At 43.0% G+C, this 19997-nt stretch overlaps 1 protein-coding gene across 4 annotated transcripts in view; it reads right to left on the reverse strand.

Annotated features, from left to right (window-relative positions):
- The window catches only part of CACNA2D2 (calcium voltage-gated channel auxiliary subunit alpha2delta 2), a 541532-nt gene that overhangs the window by 497904 nt on the left and 23631 nt on the right, over positions 1 to 19997 (reverse strand). For all 4 annotated transcript variants that reach the window (XM_081850471.1, XM_081850470.1, XM_081850469.1 and 1 more), the window contains one exon: positions 6132 to 6213. In XM_081850471.1, the coding sequence (XP_081706597.1) occupies positions 6132 to 6213 (82 nt within the window). The remainder of the gene's footprint in view (positions 1 to 6131; positions 6214 to 19997) is intronic.

A 19997-nucleotide genomic window follows, 5' to 3' on the forward strand; every position in this document is an offset into this window, starting at 1 on the left:
GGAGGTCGGTACACCAAAAGGAATCCTGTACTGCCCCTATTGCCCAACTTCCAGAACATGCACTCGGAAAACTGGATCTTCCCAATAGGACGCCTGGTGCAAACTAATGACTTCCTAAAAATCACTGCAACCCCCCCTCCCCACCCACATGACCTGGGTTGCTGTACGTAAGAGAAACCTGGTGGACAAGCAGCGGCAAGGACAGGCCCATCTGCTTCATCCAACCAAGTCTCTGTTACACATGCCAGGTCAAGTCCTCCATCCATGATCAAGTCATGGATGGCAGTGGTCTTATGAATCATTGACCTGGCATTGTACAGCAACACTTTCAGGTCATGTGGGTATCCCTTGCTGATTCTAGTATCCATCCGGTCAGGACCAGACCCGGAGGCAGGGATAGTCCTCAGACAACAACTAAACCTGCCTCCTCTGTAATGACATGGTCTGGTCTTAGCGTAACTCCTCCTCCTACCCGTGATCACTGAGATCGGTTGTCCCAGTGCATCCCCCCCGTGGAACATGCCCCAGCCATTTTGTTGGCTGGGACCTACTCCCCAGCAGTCCTGACCCCTCCCCTTAAGAACAAAATAACACCTTAAAAACAAAAACAAATAAAACAATACAAACAAAAAACAATAAAAATTACAAAAACATAAAATCAAACAAATTCCCAGGCCCAATAAACATCCATCCCACCCCCAACATACAAAAAACCCTGTGAGGCTTCAGGCCCCGCCCTGGGCCAGGTAGATGGTAAGTGGCAAGAGCAGGGCCCTCAGACACTCACACAGGAGAGTCCTCCTGGGCAGCAGAGCGCAGCAGTCCTTGTGAGGCTTCAGGCCCCGCCCTGGGCCAGGTAGGTGGTAAGCGGCAAGAGCAGGGCCCTTGTGAGCCCCGCCCTGGGCCAGGTAGGTGGTAAGCGACAAGAGCAGGGCCCTCAGACACTCACACAGGAGAGTCCTCCTGGGCAGCAGAGCACAGCAGTCCCTGTGAGGTTTCAGGCCCCGCCCTGGGCCAGGTAGGTGGTAAGCGGCAAGAGCAGGGCCCTCAGACACTCACACAGGAGAGTCCCAATCCCAGTTGTCTCCAGGAGCAGGAAGGCAAACATCAGAAATCTAGTATTCCCAAACCTCTTTTTAAGGATTCAATCCCATCCCTAGTCTGATATTAAACCCTTGAGCATATCCTTTGGCTGACTGTGAAAAGCAAGGTAAGATGCAATAAAGAATAAAAGAGCCATTTTCCATCCCATTTTGATTACTCCATTTTCAATTACTGTTTCAATGGCTGCTAAGAAACACTCCAATTGATTTGAAAAGGCAGGTAAAGAATGGCCCCTGGGGCAGCCGTATAGGAATTTGAGTTTAGTAGGATGGGTTAAATTTCTTGTTCCTTCACTGATCAGCTCCCTACTTGATCAGTCCTTTTATGCCTCAATTCTCTGTTTGTACATAATTGGAATTAATGACTGTGAGCTGTTCTACAGTACTAATTAAAGACACACAGAATCTCCTTTTTTTATATAAAAAAAGGTCCAAACAGGGTAAGGTTTATACATAACATATAATTTTTGTTTGTAACAAGTAAGACATGTTTAGTTTTCCATCAACACATTTGTTAGCATCAGAGGCATGCTGAAGTCCACAACAGCAGATGGTCGGTTGCAACAACTACTGATTATTGTTGCCACAATTGGAGAGGGTTAACATGACATGATATAATGTGCCTCTTGTGTTATCAAGTTCAAGAGACAGTATTATAAGATTTAGTTGCATCAAGATGTAGGAGCTTAGGAAATACTAGCAATATATCCGTAATGTGAATTGATGGTGCTTTTTTGTTGCCATTAGTATTAGTCCTATTTTTAATTTGATAAATTCCCCCCTTTCTTTTGTTAAAATTTGCCTATAAAATTTAGATATACATGCACCCACCTACCAGCAAAACACTATATTGAACCTTACTGTCATGCCATATTGCAAATATTTATGATATATTATCAGAAGTACTTTGCAAAAAGATTCTTCATCTAAGTGAGCCTCTAGATTCTTAACTCATTATACAAATCTGGAATCTTCTCAAATGCCTCCAGGTATTCTACAACTTTCATGAAGAACCTGTTTCTTGAAATTATTTCAATAACTATAGAACTGACTACCAAAAATACCATAGGACAATATCAGAACATCTTTCAGTGGTAGTAAACCAAAATGCTCATTCAATCCAGAAAATGGCTTATAGTAATCAGGAATGGTTTAAGAGCACTATAAGAAACCTGCTGGATAAGGCCAGCATCCTATTCTCACAGTAGCCAACCTGCAAACAAGACTTGAGTGCAGCAGCTCTCTCCCACATTGAACTCAGGAAGACTTGTTCCTGAATAAGCATGCATAACTTTGAAGTGTTAAGGCCCCTCCAAAAATTCAGGTTCACAAAAACACTGAATTGAGCTCACAAATAGATGGAACCCTTCTTATCTCTCTCTTTATCACTAACTCACTTTCCTCTCTCTCCAGGCAGTGTGCCTTCACTACTTCAACAAGATCTCCCCTCACATCTCTGATTCATCTTTTTTTTTTAGTTGCTCAGCTGATTCTGTGCATATCCCCACCAATGTCCAACACATGTCCTACCTCTTTTCATTCTGGTTGGTCAGAAGCATGCAGGAACAGACTTCCTATTGGACTATGGTGTTAGTGGGAGCAGAGTAGAGAGCCACATGCAGATTCATTTATTTATTTACTCAATCTGAGTGGCCATTCTGCTACAACTGCTATTCAGTGGTAGTACCAACAACAGTTTGCCAAATTCCAGATTTTGCCCGAAAGATTTTGGATACCTGTCATGGTTGGTTCATTTTTTTATTTTTATTTTTAAAAAGCCTTTAACTTTAAAGACTCCTTGCACAAATTCCTCTGTATTTTACCTGTCTGGAATTCAAATGTTCCATCCTCTCACAATAGGCTTTTATGCCTGCAAATTTTAGGTAATTCTGCCAACAAATAGTATAATCAATGGGGAGTCCTTCAGAAATCTGAAGCAAAACCAAAGCAAACGAGGTGTTGTCTGAATTAATCCAAAGTGAAGTGGCCCCATATATGAAACACGCTCCAAAGCCATTGCTTTTTCTGTGCACACCCCTAAGTTATAGGGACAATTTGATGAGTAAACAATTCTTCGTGTCAACTCAGCTTGGTTCCTTCTTTGTTACGTTGGAGTTCATGGGATGTGGTGGTTTCCTTTATAAACCATTTTAATAAGGCAAACAGTAGCAATACCCTCAGAGTTTAGCCACATGAGGTTGTTCTGCCATTGCCAGTTTGGCAGTTTTGTGTCAAACTGAAAGTCTGATAGCAACATTTCCCCATGGAAGTGTATGCTGCTACCACATGGGGGAGGGGAGGGTTGATACCCATCTAAGTCACACTCACAGTAGACCTATTGAAATTGATTTTAATGGGTCAGCTCTTAGTAAAACTAACACTGGCTATCTCCCAAGCAGACATGCTTTGAAGCATCCTTTGTTACTGAATATAGTGTATGCATATCCAAACTACCTCACCTTATTACACAAAGAAGGAAGGTTAGAATTATTATAATCTTATTAGTAAGAATCCTATGTACATCTTCACTGAAGTGGACACTGATGCTCTAGTTTGCCAATATCTGTTGAGTTTTGCTTCATTTATCTTGATATTTCAAAATCTATTGGTCAAGGATCACTGGCATTTGTCAGTGAATTGCAGCCTTCACAGTACAGATACCATACTTCACAGGCCTTTAACAGATATGTTCCCTATGAAATTGGATATACCTTTCTCAGAACCAGTTACATCTGGTCCATATTTCTTGACATAATCAGAATCGCACTTGCTTTGTTGAAAGTAAACATAAATAGATGGTCAGTAAGATTGGCAGAAAAAATGCCTTTTTATGATTCCTGAAAACAGGAATAGCTCTGTTGTAGTAAGCAACACCCCTTGTTTCTGGAAACAAAGAAAGTGTTAAAAATAATGTTTTTAATATGCCAGCTGTCAGAGAAAATATCAGCACCATTACATTTTCTTACACTGTATTCTTGACAATAAATTTCATGCCTCATGTGGCAAAGCATTTATGAGATTTCAGTCAATAACCAATGCGCAGGTCCATATCCTCACCCAGAAAAGAGGGAGAAATTTAGAAGCAAAAACTAAAAAATAATAATGAAGGAGGTATTATAATTTTTATTTACTAACATGTCACTGCTTATAGTTAGACCTGAATTAAAAGGGAAAAGAAGCAGCTCTGCCTCTCAGACTGCACATCTCTCTCTCTCTCTCTCTCTCTCTCTCTCTCTCTCTGTGTGTGTGTGTGTCTCACATACAAAAGCTATGAGAAACAAAAACTGAATTTAAAACTTGCAGATGATGGTGTGTGACAGATCTGTAGGTCTGAGACTTTTATCTCCTCTGACATGCTTAGTTCTATTTTTAATCACCAAGACACAGAAGACTGAGTCACAAAATTAAGGAAGGACAGAGCCCCAGAGCACCCAAGCAGGTATCATGGCTCTGACTGTGCTAAGCGTCATTCAGATGCACAAGGAAAGAGATTCCTATTAGGGCTTTGCTTAGGAGCTATTATTAGTATTCAGATTTCTGTTTGTCTCAACTTCTATTTGTATTAGCAATTCTTTAAGCGGAGCATCAGGACCAAGAACAGGAAAACAACATTGCCGCTCACCCTGTCAGATTTGCTAAACGCGGCCCTCATCTTGGCTGAATGTCAGTATATCAAGTTCAACATTTAGCTGAGGCAATCATGGTTTCAGATTCTGGCTTGTTTTCACAAACCATAGTATAATTCTCCAAGTTCAGACATCATGAGGGATGGCAGATAAGTTTAAAATACTGCAATTACCCCAAGAACTGCCTCTCCCTATGATTGACCCAGACCCTACGATCATGAGAGGTTCAGAGGGTGATAACAGAAGAATAAGCTCCTTCTTTTTCGCAGTGGCTCTTCATTTGTGGAATGCTCTGACCAGGGAGGCTCACCTGACACCTTTGTTACACACCTTTAGGTGGCAGGCAAAAACATTCCTCTTCTCCCAGGCCTTTTAAATGGGGGGGGGGAGAGATTATTGTTTTAGTTTATGACTATGTTATGAGCTTTGTGTTTATATATGTTAGGTACTGTCAGGGATGCGTATGGTTGCTCACGAGTAAACAGCCAGGACTCCGACCTGCCTTTTTACCGGTTTTATTGGGTGCAAACTATGTATACAGTGCAGAAGTCCAAAGTTCATGCCTGCCTCAGTCACTAGCAGATTCCGAGAGTGGGTTCTTCCGGTTCCACCCCCCCCCCAGCATAAGAACCTCGACAACCCCAATCTCCTCCTCTTTTCCTTATGTTTGACTCCCTTGCGAAAACTAGGTGACAGAAGCTGCATGTCTGTTTCCCTATCAGTCTGCCTGGGAGTGGTGCTGGGGCTCGCAGTAACCTCTGTGAGCCTTTGCCTCACCTCCCCCCTCCTTTCCTCTTCCATTTTGCCTGAGGCTTCGCTCTCAAGGTGTTACTGCTCAGCAAAGTAGGAGGCTCCCTGTACGTTTCTGCCTCCCTCCCCCCTTTCGATGGCTGTCCCCTGACAGGTACTTTGTGTTTTTATATTGTAACCCTTCCTGTGATCCTCAGGTGATAAATAAAAATAAATTAGAAATAATAATAACAAATTCATAAGCTTTTACTTTCACTCTCCTCCTTGCAAGTGTAAAAGAGGAGAGGAGAAGGAGCCAAAGGTTCAATAATGTAACAGGATACCATGTTCCCCCATTACATCTGAAGTGAATCACTGGGTGAGGTTGGAGTGGGCAAGAGGCTGCTGTCAGTGACTATATATATTAGAACAGTGATGATGATGATGTCAGGCATATGTGATTGAAGTCTCTTAATAGCTTACAGATTGAAAGCAAGCACTGTGAGGTGTTCCCTGGTTGCAAGAGTGAGTCAAACACAGCATCACCCCAAGACTGTGGTGCTATATGAACATGAGAACCCAGACACCAATGAATGTCCATTATTTCTCCGGATGTAACCAGCTTTATCCAGAAATATTGTCACAAAGAAAGGAAAGAAAAGGCAAAACTTACCCGTTTCAGCTGATCAACACCACCAAATATCCTCATCACGCCATCAATCTCTTGCTCCAGTCTTCTGGCCCAATACTGCATTCTACAAGACAGGGGGAAAGAGGGCACACTGAGTCATTTAAAGAGGTACAAAAAGGGAGATGGTTACAAATCAGTGCCCAGGGCTTAGCTTGTACACTTGCCTCCTGACATTCCAGCTGTGGGCAGAATACCAAGCATGCCTGACCTCCAAGATAAGGATGATAAGCTTAGAATGATAAAGCTTATCAGATGACCAGCTTCCAAAATTGTAAATGTACACACAGAGAACAAAAAAATAAAGTCAGCATAAAAGCTGCAAGCTGCTTTTCTTCTCTGGTAACAAAAACTTAACACAGATTAGGAGGGGCAAGCTGGTCCAGGTCCTCATAATAACACCTTGTCTTCTATGCCCAACACTCCCAATATCCTTCCTTCAAATAGCAAACTAAGTTGGATGATGGCCTATCAGTTCGGAAGCAAGCAGAGCCACACAAAATAATTAAGATACCCATGTGTGCAACAACACATATGCCAGACCCTCCAAGGGTCCCTATTTTCCATGGATGTCCCTGGTTTAGAGAAGCCATCCCGGTTTCTGATTTCATCCCGGAATGTCCTGCTTTTCATTAGGATGTCCCTATTTTCATTAGAGAAATGTTTTAGGGTATGGAGTTATGCAATCCCCGAGCTGTCTAAAGGAAATCCTATATAGAGAAGCTTTTTTATATATTTAATGTTTAATGATATTTTTATATACGTTGGAAGCTACCCAGAGTGCTGGGGCAACTCAGTAAGATGTGTGGGGTATAAATAGTAAAATTATCATTATGGAATGGGACGTCCCTATTTTCATCAGAGAAATGTTGGAGGGTATGATATGCTTCTGAATTATAAGAAAGAAATTTTAAACCCTCAAACTGTCTGACAGGAACTTGTGAGCTTGCAGAGTGATGAAGGCAGCTGAGCCATTGGCAGAGGGAGGGAGGTTGGAGATAAGAACCCAAAAGTTAGGCCAACTGTTCGAGTCTATCAAGTCTATGATTGAGAGCAGTCTAATCACTAAATGTTTGTGTGTCAGTGGTGGGGCAGGGGAGAAAGAAAACAGAGGACAGGAAAAGAAAAGTTGCTGGTTGGCCTTGACCTATAAAAGAATTTTTGGGAGGCAGGTGGTGCTGTGGTCTGAACCACTGAGCCTCTTGGGCTTGCTGATGGGAAGGTTGGAGGTTCAAATCCCCGCAACGGAGTGAGCACCCATTGCTCTGTCCCAGCTTCTTCCAATCTAGCAGTTCGAAAGCATACCAGTGCAAGTAGATAAATAGGTACCACTGTGGCAGGAAGGTAAACAGCATTTCCGGGCTCTCTGGCTTCTGTCATGGTGTTCCGTTGTGCCAGAAGCAGTTTAGTCATGCTGGCCACATGACCCGGAAAGGTTTCTGTGGACAAACACCGGCTCGCTCAGCCTGAAGTGAGATGAGCGCCGCACCCCATAGTCACCTTTCACTGGACTTAACCATCCAGGGGTCCTTTACCTTTCACCTTTTATAAAAGAATCTTTATTAAATGTCTTCCCCTTTCCCATTCTGCAGACCTGAGTATTCTGTGCTCAGTCCTTTTATGGCTATAAAAATGGTCCAGTTTGGCTAGCAGTGATCTAGAACTATACCACACAGGAAGAAAGTCTTGAAGGGCAAGGAGAAGTGTTTGATATCCCTTCTACAATCCTCTGGAGATGTCTGAGCCATTAAGAAGAGTACTGTTCTTAGTGAATGTAGATACCACAACATGCCATATATAGTTGAACATAATTAATTCAGACTTAGGTTTAGTCCACTGGGACTTGCCATAAAAGGTTGTATTTATCTTAGATTTGTCAAGGGTTTTTTGTTTTCTTTAATCATTTGTAACAATGTTGGGAGGGGTGGCTATTTTAAAAAGCTGATCTGGTGTTTATGTTTCTGTGTGGCATACAATTAAAATATACACAGTAGAAGCATGTTGTTTTTAATATGCTGATTTGGGGGGGGGGGTTAAAATGCACCCGTGTACAGTTTCCTTGAGATGCAGAAAAACAAGACTTCACAATCCATTGCACTGCAGTAGACAGCAACAGATTTTGGGCTGCCTGTAGCAGGATTGAACATCTGGTATTTCCACTGAGATTTATCTACCTGTAGAATCTATGTACATATTAACATATGTCTACCTCTTGCCTTTCTAAGAACACAGATTGCTATGTCCAATCAGGTCGTTGGTTCACCTTTCCTAGTATCCCTTTGTCCTTGAAAATCACTTCTAGACTACCCAATGCATGATAGCGCTCCTGGTTGCGGAGCTTGCCGCTGCCTGTTGATTGGTGAAGACTTGACGTTTTCATCCCCCAAAAGTTTTTGATTTGAGTTTCTACTGAAATGAGGCTGCATTTTAATGTTGTGTTTTAATCTTGTTTTTAAGTTGTATTTTAATCAATTGTTTTTATACCTGGTGTTTAGCTGCCCTGAGCCTGGTCTTGGCTGGGGAGGGCGGGGTATAAATAAAATTATTATTATTATTATTATTATTATTATTATGCCAAGAAAAAGATCAGGAAGGAATTAGTGTTGGGAAGGATGGCTGGACCATTTGAGTGCCCTCCTTACCCGGATTTGCACCTTTCCCCTTTGGGTGTGGTGCCCAAGAAGGCCCTGGGGAATTTCACTTAATTCACAATTTATCTTACCCACAGGGTTCATCAGTAAATGATGCTATCCCTCCTGAGTTTTGTTCTGTCAAGTATGCCACCTTTGACCAAGCGGTCAAGTTGATTAGGAGCTTTCAGAAGGGTGCACTTTTGGCAAAGTGTGATGTGGAATCTGTGTTCCGCTTACTTCCTGTCCATCCACTTGATTTTAAGTTGCTTGGCTTCCTGTTGGATGGAGCATATTATGTGGATAAGGCCATGCCAATGGGCTGCTATATCTTGTGCAACTTTTAAAGCCTTTAGTACATTTTTGGACTGGACTTTGCATACCAAGACAGGTTTAAGGGAGGTGACCCATTACCTCGATGACTTTTTGCTACGTTCTGCAGCCAATTCTGAAAAATTGTTAAATGAATTACTGCATTCATTTAACAACCTAACCAAGGAGTTGGGTGTTCCCTTGGCAGCTGGATACTGTGGCACAAACTTCCTCTTTGCCTGAAGGAAAATAGGTGGCCCTGCGTGACATCATGATGGAATTTTTGCCATGGGACAAGGTTACCTTGAGGTAGATTCAGTCTCTGTTGGGCCATTTGAATTTCGCTTGCAGGGTGGTTGCCCCTGGTCACCCTTTTTGTGCACACTTAGCAAGACTTTCTGCAGGCTTGCGGTCACCCCATCATCGGGTGCGTTTGCCCAGTAAGGTCAGGTCGGACCTTGAGGTGTGGCTTGAATTCCTTGAAGGAGTTCAATGGTGTATCCTTGTGGCAGGATACTTTGAATCTGCAATTTGATTTCAGGGAGTAGTAGCTTCTGTTTCTCCTTCCACTTTGAGGTCTTATAAGAAGGCCTGGGTGGACTTTTTAGCTTTCAGAGCACAGCACTTGATGATTGACAGTACAGTGTCGCCATCCACACATCAGGTGTTGCAGTATTTGGCTCACCTGCGATATATGGGTCATGCTGTAAAGACCATCAGAATTCAGTCTTCTGCCATTTCATTTTTCTGTAAATCCCTCTATTACAGAGATCCTTGTACAAAGTTTGTAGTGTGCAAGGCTCTTGAGGGTTGGGCCAGGTTGCAGCCACCAAAGTCACCAGGTAGGAGGAGGCTGGTCACATTTGACATTTTGTTCTTGGTGCGCAGCAAGTTACGACTTGTCTGCTGGTCGATTTATGAGGCAAGACTCTTTGAGGCAGCCTTTTCTATAGCACTTTTCGGTGCACTGCATGTTGGCGAAGTGGTGCTGGAGTCAGCACAGAGAAGGGCTCCCAGGGGCTTGCTTTTGCAGGGCGTTCAGCTTTCTGATGCTGAGCTGGTGCTCACTATTCGAAATTCCAAAAAGGACCAGTTGGGCAGAGGTGCCTTGATGAGGCTGCCTGCCACTGGTAAGCCCGGCCCTTGTCCAGTGAAAGATGCCAAGAGATATTTGTCACTTTGCCCGTCTGGGGGTGGTCCCTTCCTGGTTCATGAGGATGGGTCCCTGTTAAAGAGGCATCAATTTGCTGCAGTAATGCGCAAGGCGGTGGCAGCATGTGGCCTGCTGGCCAGTGAGTTTGCACCTCATTCTTTCTGCATTGGTACAGCTACTACTGCTGCACACAGGGGCTTGTCCGTTGACAGGATCAAGGATCTGGGCCGCTGGAAATCTGATGCATATAGGGGTTATGTCTGGATGCGGCATTGAGGTGCAGTTATTAATGTTGTTTTGTTTATTCCTAGGTCCGCCTACCCTGCACATCTGGATAGTCAGGCACAGCATTGTCCACTGGGCTGGCAGGAGGGCAACGGAGTCTGGATTCGGACGCAGGCTCAGACTCCCCAACCATGTGTGTGTGTCCTGGGTGTCCAGACGAGGAATGCGTTGGGAGGAGCAAGCAAAGGTGTCTCAGAAGGCACGCCTGCGGCGATGGTGGTGCAGCTGGGCAAGAACGATTTGCAGGAAGCTCCCGGCTTGAGCCTGCAGACCCGCATGCAGGAGGACTTGGATGAGTTGAAGGCAGCTCTTCCTGGACTCAAAATTTTTTGGTCGCAGCTGTTGCAGTGACGTGTGTGTCATGGTAGCCAATGCCCAGCTGCCAGTGAGAGGGCCAAGAGACACGTCCAGAGCTCAGTGGCCAAGAAGATTCTGGCTTTGGGCGGGACGGTGATCTGTCACCCAGACATTACCTTCCTTGATGCGTCCCTTTACAGGCATGATGGGGTTCATCTGTCTGTGACTGGGAATGATCTGTGGCTGACCTCTGTGTCAGCAGGGTTAAGGGATTGGTTGCAGGTGTGAGTGGTTGGTGGTGAGCGTGGGTGTTCGTGTGACAGATAGATCCTGGTTCAGGTGATAGGGATGGGGGAACGCTCTCACCATCCCTATGTAAAGGGTATTCCGTTAAAGGAATCCAGGGATTCAAATGGTTTGGTCAACCCCTGAGAGCGGGTTGTGCCCATGCCTGAGTCCAGGGGGGCATTTGGGTGGTGAACATAGTCTGTTCCCGGCTTTTCACTTACCCAGGTGTTCACCCTTGGCTGACCTATGCTGGTGCCCTGGGTCAGTGCTCCCTGCAAGGGTGCAGGGAGCTAGTCAAACGAGAGCACCTTCTGTAATCAATAAAGCTGCAGCCTAAATTCTGCCAAAAACCAAACTAAAATTTGAGTCAAGTGTGAATTTAATTAGGGGGGAGGTCTCTGGGTCTGAACACGCAAATGAGAAAAGGCAGGCTTATGAAAAAGTGAAATGGGAACATGTTTTGAATATGTGGGTGGGAGGGGGGGAAATCTGTAATCAATTTGAGTAGTTTATTAACTACTGCACCATGAGGCATTTCTGCAAATATTGAATGACATATGATGTAGAGAACAGTGAATCTCATGACCAGGATTCAGATATTATCACTTTACATAGCAGTAGCAACACACTGACAAGATTACTATTATTTTAGTTATTATTTCTGTTCAGTCTTATCTGACCTGTCACCTAACTCTATACCTATTTAATGTACTTTACATTTTATGGAAAGTGAATAGTCAAGAGGAGAAGGACAGAAGCAGCAGATATGTCATTATGTACGTGTGGTTTTCACTCTATGACAAATCTGTACAGAAAATATAATACATGGCAATCACTGCATTTTAGGAGTATGCCTCGGGTGGTTTTACAGGGCTGAAGAAACCAGCATTCCTTGAAATTTCTTACCATTTTTGCAAAGTATCAAATATATGAAGAAAATTATCCAGAGTGGGGCACTTTCCACAGCAGGCCATTGATTGACACAGATGCAGGTCTTGTGGTTTTAAGGTGGTTTTTTTAAATCTTCTTGGGATTCCATGCAATGCTGTGCATGCAGAGTTCCAACCATGCAGATGGTCCTCCAGCTCTCTGGAGCAGATTCTGAAGGTATATGGGGGAGTGGGAGGGGAGGGGAGGGGGAAGGGATAGTTATGTTGTGCAAGTGGAAGTCATCTGAGCTAGTGGAACAGCAGCAATGGGTACAATCTTTGATAGTATATTTAGTGCCAAGGTTTGCTGGCAACTTGTAGATAAATACCATAAAAACCAGTTAGAATGCTTCAGCTGTGTCTAGATTATAGAAGCATTTCCCCAAATTTAAATAGATCTGCAACCTTTTGGGTGAAATATACCACCAAATTTGTCTTGAAAGCCCACCAAACAAGCTTGTAAAGTCAAATATAATGTGAGGCCCACGTAGGACTCATAACCCTGTACGTTACCAAAATGTCCATCTAGCCCAGCATCCTGCTTCCCACAGTGATCAATCAAATGCTTCTAGGAAACACACAACAATGGTATTAAACAATGGTCCTCCTCCACCACCGTTTGGTACTTCTTCACCTTTACCACCACAGAGTCAGCTCAATAATGAACTCTTACTTGTGTTGAGCTGGATTTGTCGGCTTCATTCCCTATCATCTTTCAACTTGCCTCATCCTCAGCTCAGATGTACCACATGGAAATGCTAAAGCTCTACTAAACAGAAGCTAATGCTCAGGAGTAACCATGCCAACCACCAGGGCCATCTCCATATTCTACCAATTGACCAGGACTTTGGTAGGAGCACCAGCCATGCCGGTTGGTTAAAAAAACCAACCCCAAAACAACATCAAAGCTCTCTGGAATCCATCAGACTCCATTCATCTCTGGGGTGAACATTTACCTCCATGAATCTTTACCTTCTTTCAGTTATTGAATATTTCCATTAATGAATTTTCCTCTTAATACTCCTTCCCATTCCCACAGAAAGGAAGAATGTGAACAAGTATCTTCTAGGGCTTCTTCGTCTTCTTTCTAATCTGTCCAGTGGCATTTCTATTTTAATAAAATCTTATGCCATTTGATTTGATTTTGATACTCCTTGATTTCCTCAAGTAATACTCAAATGGCTTACTCATAGGTAAGTGGAATGAAGACTGCAGCCTAAATTACCATGCAGTCTGAAAGTGAAGGAGGGAAATAAAGAGCCACTAGTTGGGATAAATTTTAATAATCTAATGGCTCTGCTTGAACTGAACATGTGCAGGAATAGAATACAAAGCCCAATATTATAGGTGAGCCATTCTGCTTGCTGAAGATGTCCTACCTTTCCCATGCCACACCTCTTCAGGTGAGGAAAACTTCTTAATTATTATATCCTTGGTGACCCATAACACTGAGCGAGTGTTAAAAGCCACAACAGTGGTCCGTACGCTGTCCATGAGTCACCAAGGTTCGTGTGCAAGTCTTGATAATCACAATTCACCTGGAAAAGTGCCACAGGATGCTCACTTATTCCTCTTTCCTATTCCCATTCCCTTTCGCCTCAGATTCCTGCCAAGTGGCCAAACCAGCTGTTTTAAACACCAACACTGACTGCCTAATAACCTCCCTGTTCTTCACCCTGCACTATCCAGCAAATTTCAGTGCAAGGCAAAAATTACTGCTTGTTCGCGTTAAAGCAACCAGCAAATCCTGTACTTATATCAAAAAGAGGGCAGGTTGGGTGACAACTGGAGACTAAAGAGGATGTCCCCAAGCAGTGATGCCAGTATGCAGCCCCATGCTTGCACCCTCCCCATCCTTCTCCCTGCCCCACTCATAATCACAATTTCACCTGGACCTCTCAATGGGAAAGCATCTAGCAAAATAGCACTGGTACTGGCTGTGAACTTCTGTTGTCTCTCTAAGAACAATGAGATGACAGTAGGCAAAACAACATTAAGTCCAGCCTCCCAAAGCTGGGTGAATACACTTTCACATTCTGTAGCTAACTTTAGCCATGTACAACTTTATTTACATTTGTTTACCACGAGTATGCAATGCACTCTGATAGAGAGCCAATTTTAGGGAAAGCAAGCGAGAGGGTTCATGGAAAACAAATTTCAAGCCAGAATACTGATGATTTTGCTAATGTAGCTAATCAAGGACCAAAAATACCAGATAATAGGTACATATTCAAAAAATGTCCAGTGCCAAACCACATAGTACCATATAGTGGATACTTAAGAATACAATAATAGCCCCCTGGACCAAGCCAAAGTCTTGTCTAGTCCAGCATCCCATTTCCAACTATGGTCAACCAGATGCCTCTAGAAAGCCCGCAGGCAGGACATGAGGGCAACAGCACTCTCCCACAGTTGTTACTTCACAATGGTAGAATGGTAGAGGCACACTGCTTCCCAGTCCAGAGGAAGAAGATAGGTATCCATATTCCAGTTTGGATTTTCCATTTTTTTTTAGTTAGTCAAGTTAATGTATATGCCACCTTTTCAGAATGAGCTTAATAATAAATTCAACATTACAAGTACACAAGCATTGGACAAAATGAAAATTTGCAGGCCATAAATGAATAAAACTGGAGGGAGAGAGGTCTTCTCAGCAGGCTAGATGATTTACAACTGGCTTCCTCACCTCTACCCCAGAGAAGGCAGACATCAAGAAAAGGAAAGTGGTGTGAGAATGAATCCTCTTCTTCAGCATCCAGGAAGTTCCAGCTGCTGGTGCTGGCCTCACTAAAATGCTGGTGAATTTTTCATTAGGGGTTTCTTTGTGTCAAAGAATAAATAAATCACAAACTGATGTGAAAAGGTGGAGAACAAAAGTTAAGATTAGGGAAAGTGAGAAAACGAGAGAAAATGAAACTGATAGATTCACCCATCCCTAGTCATCACTTGATGACTCTTTTTCACTACCAATTTTTTTTTCTCTCTCTCTCTCTCTCTCTTGGCAGAAAGTCCACATGACTGGCGGAATTTGAAGGGAAAGAAGAGACAGCATTTCTGGAACAACAACGATTACAAATTCTATTAAAAATTTAGAAATGCCGTTTGCAATCTGGCAAAGGATAAAGAATTACTGTTTGAAAGGTCCAATTTTGAAGACTCAGAATGCTGCTGGAACTGTAAAACACAGATGTAAAAGCAGAGGAATGTGGATTTTTTTTTTAAGTGAAATGGCAGAGAGAGCACATAATAGTCTGAAAACCTTATGCAATGCTTTCTAGCGGTTTGCTGCTGTGCTCTGGGCCCTCCTGGGTAGTTCCAAGATCAAGGGAAATAGGAGCAACTGTGTGGTGGTGCAGTACTCTCAGAGAACATTAAAATGATGCTCCATGAATTCAAAAGGAGTGGGAATAATGGTTAGTAGATGAAAGCAAGCGGAAAACAGTCAAAAATTGAACCAGAGTTGGCTCCTGGTCTAGAGAGCTGTGGCTGGCACTTCAGAAGGTTGAGTGCTTCATGGTACACAGTGAGGCAAATAAAAGGTTGGGTCACCCAGCTGATGACACTAATCTGACTCCATGAGACAGTGGCAAACATCTCAGAAGTTGGCAGGTAGTTTACAGCAGGGAAGAGAACTTCTTGATGCTGCAGTTAACCTGGGAAACAAATTGAAGAGAAGGGGGCATAAAGAATGGATGTACACTACTATTCTCAGGTTAGGACAGACATTTGTGTCTGTAATAGTTATGCTGCCACCTTAAGTTAAATGTATATTATGCTCTTCTTGTTCCGTGTGTCTTCCATTGTCTCCTGAGACAGACGGATGCCAACCATTGTTCTACATATGTCATTCATAAGCCATATTGAGAGGACTTTTGTCTTTAAAGGGAGTATAACAATATTTTAAACAAACAGTCCTGCCCAAAATCTGGGTTAACCCTTCCCCACGCCACATGCAACTCAACTTCTTCTATTATGCACATAATGTACTGTTTTGTAAAATGCAGCCAAAAGAAAGGGTATTCCAATGCAGGCTTAATGTTGGGGAACACTCTTATTACAAAATGTGCAAGCCAGCAACAGCTTATTCAGCATTTGAAGAAGTTCCACGTGGTATTCTTCATTATTGCTTCTCTCTTTTTGCTCAGCAGCTTCTGTGGCTCCTGGAATCTAAGCAAAAAGGGGGAGAACTGAAGAAGGTGCACTTCAATCATAATAGTGGGAACAGGGAGAGAGAGAAGTGGTGTGTGTGTGTGTGTGTGTGTGTCAAGGAGGGCATCTCATTAATCGCTTGAATCATCTATGGAATTATAGCTGGATGAAAACAAGGAAATTGGGGTCAGACATATTTAGAAGTCTGCCATCCTCAGCTTCTTGGGTTAATAGTGACATATCCAGGCAAAGAAAGAGAAACCCAATAGCCAGGGCTCCCAGATACCTTGAAAGACAACAAGCTAACAATCACACCTGCACTGAATGACCAACAGCGTTGGCTGTGACATAGGATTCTATTTCATTCAATGGCCAAAACCAAGCTAAACAACTTTCTCCACACTAGCATACTACACTTCACATTAACTGTTCATGTGTATGTGTGTGCTGAGCACATACAGGTGCATCATATCACACATCTGAGTTTGCTGTTTTTTATTAGATCACCACAACTATTGCCATCCTATTGCAAAGTGTACACCCACACCCAAAAAGGAGTAACAAATTCACAGTGTAATCACAGTGAACATGTGCAATTAAACCGGTTGCAGAGATGCAAAGCAATAATGGGATGCAACTAGGAGGGGGGTGAATTGGTGTCCATGCTACTTTCTAAGGTGTGCACTGATAACTTTGTTCTGTCCCATTTCCACATTAATTCATGAAAATACTTGTTTAAATATGCAAAAATATATATATATAGATTTATAGGCATGTGTTTTCTCAAAATACTCATTTTAAAACATATTTTATCTCAACTTTTCTGTCAGGAACTGCTTCAGAATATTCCGGAAGTGTATAAGCTGGCAGGTAACTGCATTCTGATCTGCACATTAGTCTGTGAGGTGAGAATAAGGTCAGTTCATATCAGTTTTTTCAAAGACTGAATTCCTCAAGCATCCCTACATGCACCATGGGAGATTTGCCATGACATTCCATTTTACTCAGTGTTGCAGAGAATAAGATGCAGAAGGCATTCTAATTCATTTCTGTTTCCAGTGCCTCCTCCCTGACTCATGCTGTGTATGATTGGGGCAAATATGCATGCAGACAGTAATTCACTAAGCTGATATGTGTTGGCCAATCCTATAGGGTAAGTCCCACTGTGTTCAATGGGGCTTAGTCCCCAGCAGGTTGCGTAGTGTTGCAGCTTTGCTTTTTATTTAACCCATTTCTATGAAGGAAAACTTTTTCCAATATTCACACAATTCACTACTATTGCATTATAATTCAGCAAATGGGATATCCACTTCAATGTTCCTTCCCAGCATCATCATGCTGTTTAGGCAACAAGGTCAAAGCTGAAGTTGGTTTGGACTTTTTTAATTGCTTCATTTTGTCCCATATAACACAGACACGGAACTAGTCACAAGGTGTAGTGTGAGGCAAGTCTATCGTTGTATACCACACTATAAATTCAATGCATCAGTTCTATAAATCCACAAAAGCAATGAGATTGTGAGCATGGGTGAAGCACCATCAGTGTGTATGTACCAACATGATGAACCATGAAGCTTTCCCAAGTTTCCTGGGAAGTGAACTCAGTAAGCACAGACCACAAATAAGTAGGACCAGGCAAGTCTGCCCATTAGAACTAATAAGTGAGGAGGGCACAACTGTATAGTACTTACTATCTGAAAAGAATTCTCTATCCATTTCAGTTGCGACTCACTCAGAACCTTTGCATGCCTCAATGTGAGTCAGTGGCAGAAGCTTATTTCAAAGCTTCCATCTATGCATTATTTTGTATTCTTAAGAGGACAGAGCGGTTAACTCTCCGGATAAGAAAGACTGGGGGCTCTAGGATAGCACATCTAATGGAAGCTCAGCAAGAACCTTGAATTATTAAGGCACTAGACTGTTTGTTTGTTCTGTGTATAATCTGTAATTCTCTCGGGAGGTGGAAGAGGAACAGAAGGGTCATCACAGAAAGGAACAGCATGAGAAAGCTAAGTAATCCGGAAGAACAGCCCAGTTACTACTAAGATAGGGCCTGGGAATTTATTGTCTCAGACAAGATAGGAACACAGAAGCCGCTTCTTGCAGAGCTAGCCAAGAGACAGAGCTGGCACTGAAAGAGCTGGCAAAAGCTCAGAAGTTATGGCAATGCCTGGCAGATGATACTACTTTCTTAATCATTCTGCTGGTCAGCTCTTTTTCACATCTATAATGATGTCTGTAACTGTGGCAACAGAAAGTTACATGGTGATGCAATTGTTATAAAAGACAACCTGGCTGCTTGCATGATGCAGTCAACAGAGAAAAACTGGGAATGCAGCACATAAACTGGAGGTGATACCAAGAAGAAGAAGAAGAAGAAGAAGAAGGGAGTCTGTGTTTCTTCTTGAGGAGCAAAAGAGGGAAAGGGTAGTTGCAAGATGGAAAAGGAATATCACAGCACAGAACTTACCAAAGCATGAGATGGTTTTCATTAAAACAAACAAACAAACAAACAAACAAACAAATAGAGTCAAGTTTAATGTTTAACTAATTAATTAATTCTTACATTTTAAAGTGCAGTGAAACCTATACAAATGTTTAGGTGTCAGTTTGATAAAGATACAAAATAGATCTTGGGCACAGAAGGAGTTTCTGGTGTACAGAATGGGAGTTCTGCAATACTGATAGGCCCTGTCCAGCAGTCGCTTGCTGTTCTGAACACTTCAGCCAAGGAAGGCAAATGACTGAAAGTTAATTCTTTATTGAAAAAAGCACACCCTTACAGCAGCTCCTAAAGTACACCAGATACAAACACACTTCCAGCATCTACATAGCTTGCTTTAACTTTTTCTGGTTTGTGCTTGGCAGAGTTGATGCAGCAGCAGGACCATGCCCACCTCCAGGGCTTTTGTACCCCTGTCTGATGGAGTACATGCATGCAGCCTGAGACTTCTCCTGTACCTACCCTGTGCTTCCCTCTTCAAGCCCCTGCTGGTTGTAGGAGACAGCTGAGTAGGGTACACTGCCTAATGAGAGCCAGTGTGGTGTAGTGGTTAAGAGCGGTAGTCTCGTAATCTGGTGAACCAGGTTCGCGTCTCCGCTCCTCCACATGCAGCTGCTGGGTGACCTTGGGCTAGTCACACTTCTCTGAAGTCTCTCAGCCCCACTCACCTCACAGAGTGTTTGTTGTGGGGGAGGAAGGGAAAGGAGAATGTTAGCCACTTTGAGACTCCTTAAAGGGAGTGAAAGGCGGGATATCAAATCCAAACTCCTCTTCTTCTTCTTCTACAGTGGGGATTTGACTGACCTGCCCCTCACCTAAACAGCCTCTTCCTCCACTTCAGACACATCCTGTGCCCCCCACCTTCATCTCTGACTGCTTGGATCTTTCCTGCTCTCTCCACCTTGGCTCCTGCCTCATGGGTAACACCAAACCCACATAAGTACTTGGCCCTTTTTCCTATGTCAGCCTCCAGCTCCCCTGCCTCTGTCACACACCTGTCAGAGCCCTGCCAGTCCCAGGCATTGGTGCTCTAAAAACTTCTCTTCTTCCTTTGCCTTTATTACAGCAGATCCAGCTTTTGTAAAGTTAGGAAAATATTTCAAGGATCTGGAATAACATGGGCAAAAGAGTAAGAATGATATTTCATTGATATGACATTATGCAGCTTTTGAAAGATTAGCATAACTGATGCTGATTGCAGAACTAGGGAATTCTACTACAGAATTCTAAGCTTGGTGACTATACAAGAAACAAGCTTCACACACAAACACATAAGAAACAACTCAGTAGCACTTCCAGCCAGTG

The sequence above is a fragment of the Podarcis erhardii genome (assembly GCF_964252035.2).
Source record: "Podarcis erhardii genome assembly, chromosome: 2".
Lineage (NCBI taxonomy): Eukaryota > Metazoa > Chordata > Lepidosauria > Squamata > Lacertidae > Podarcis > Podarcis erhardii.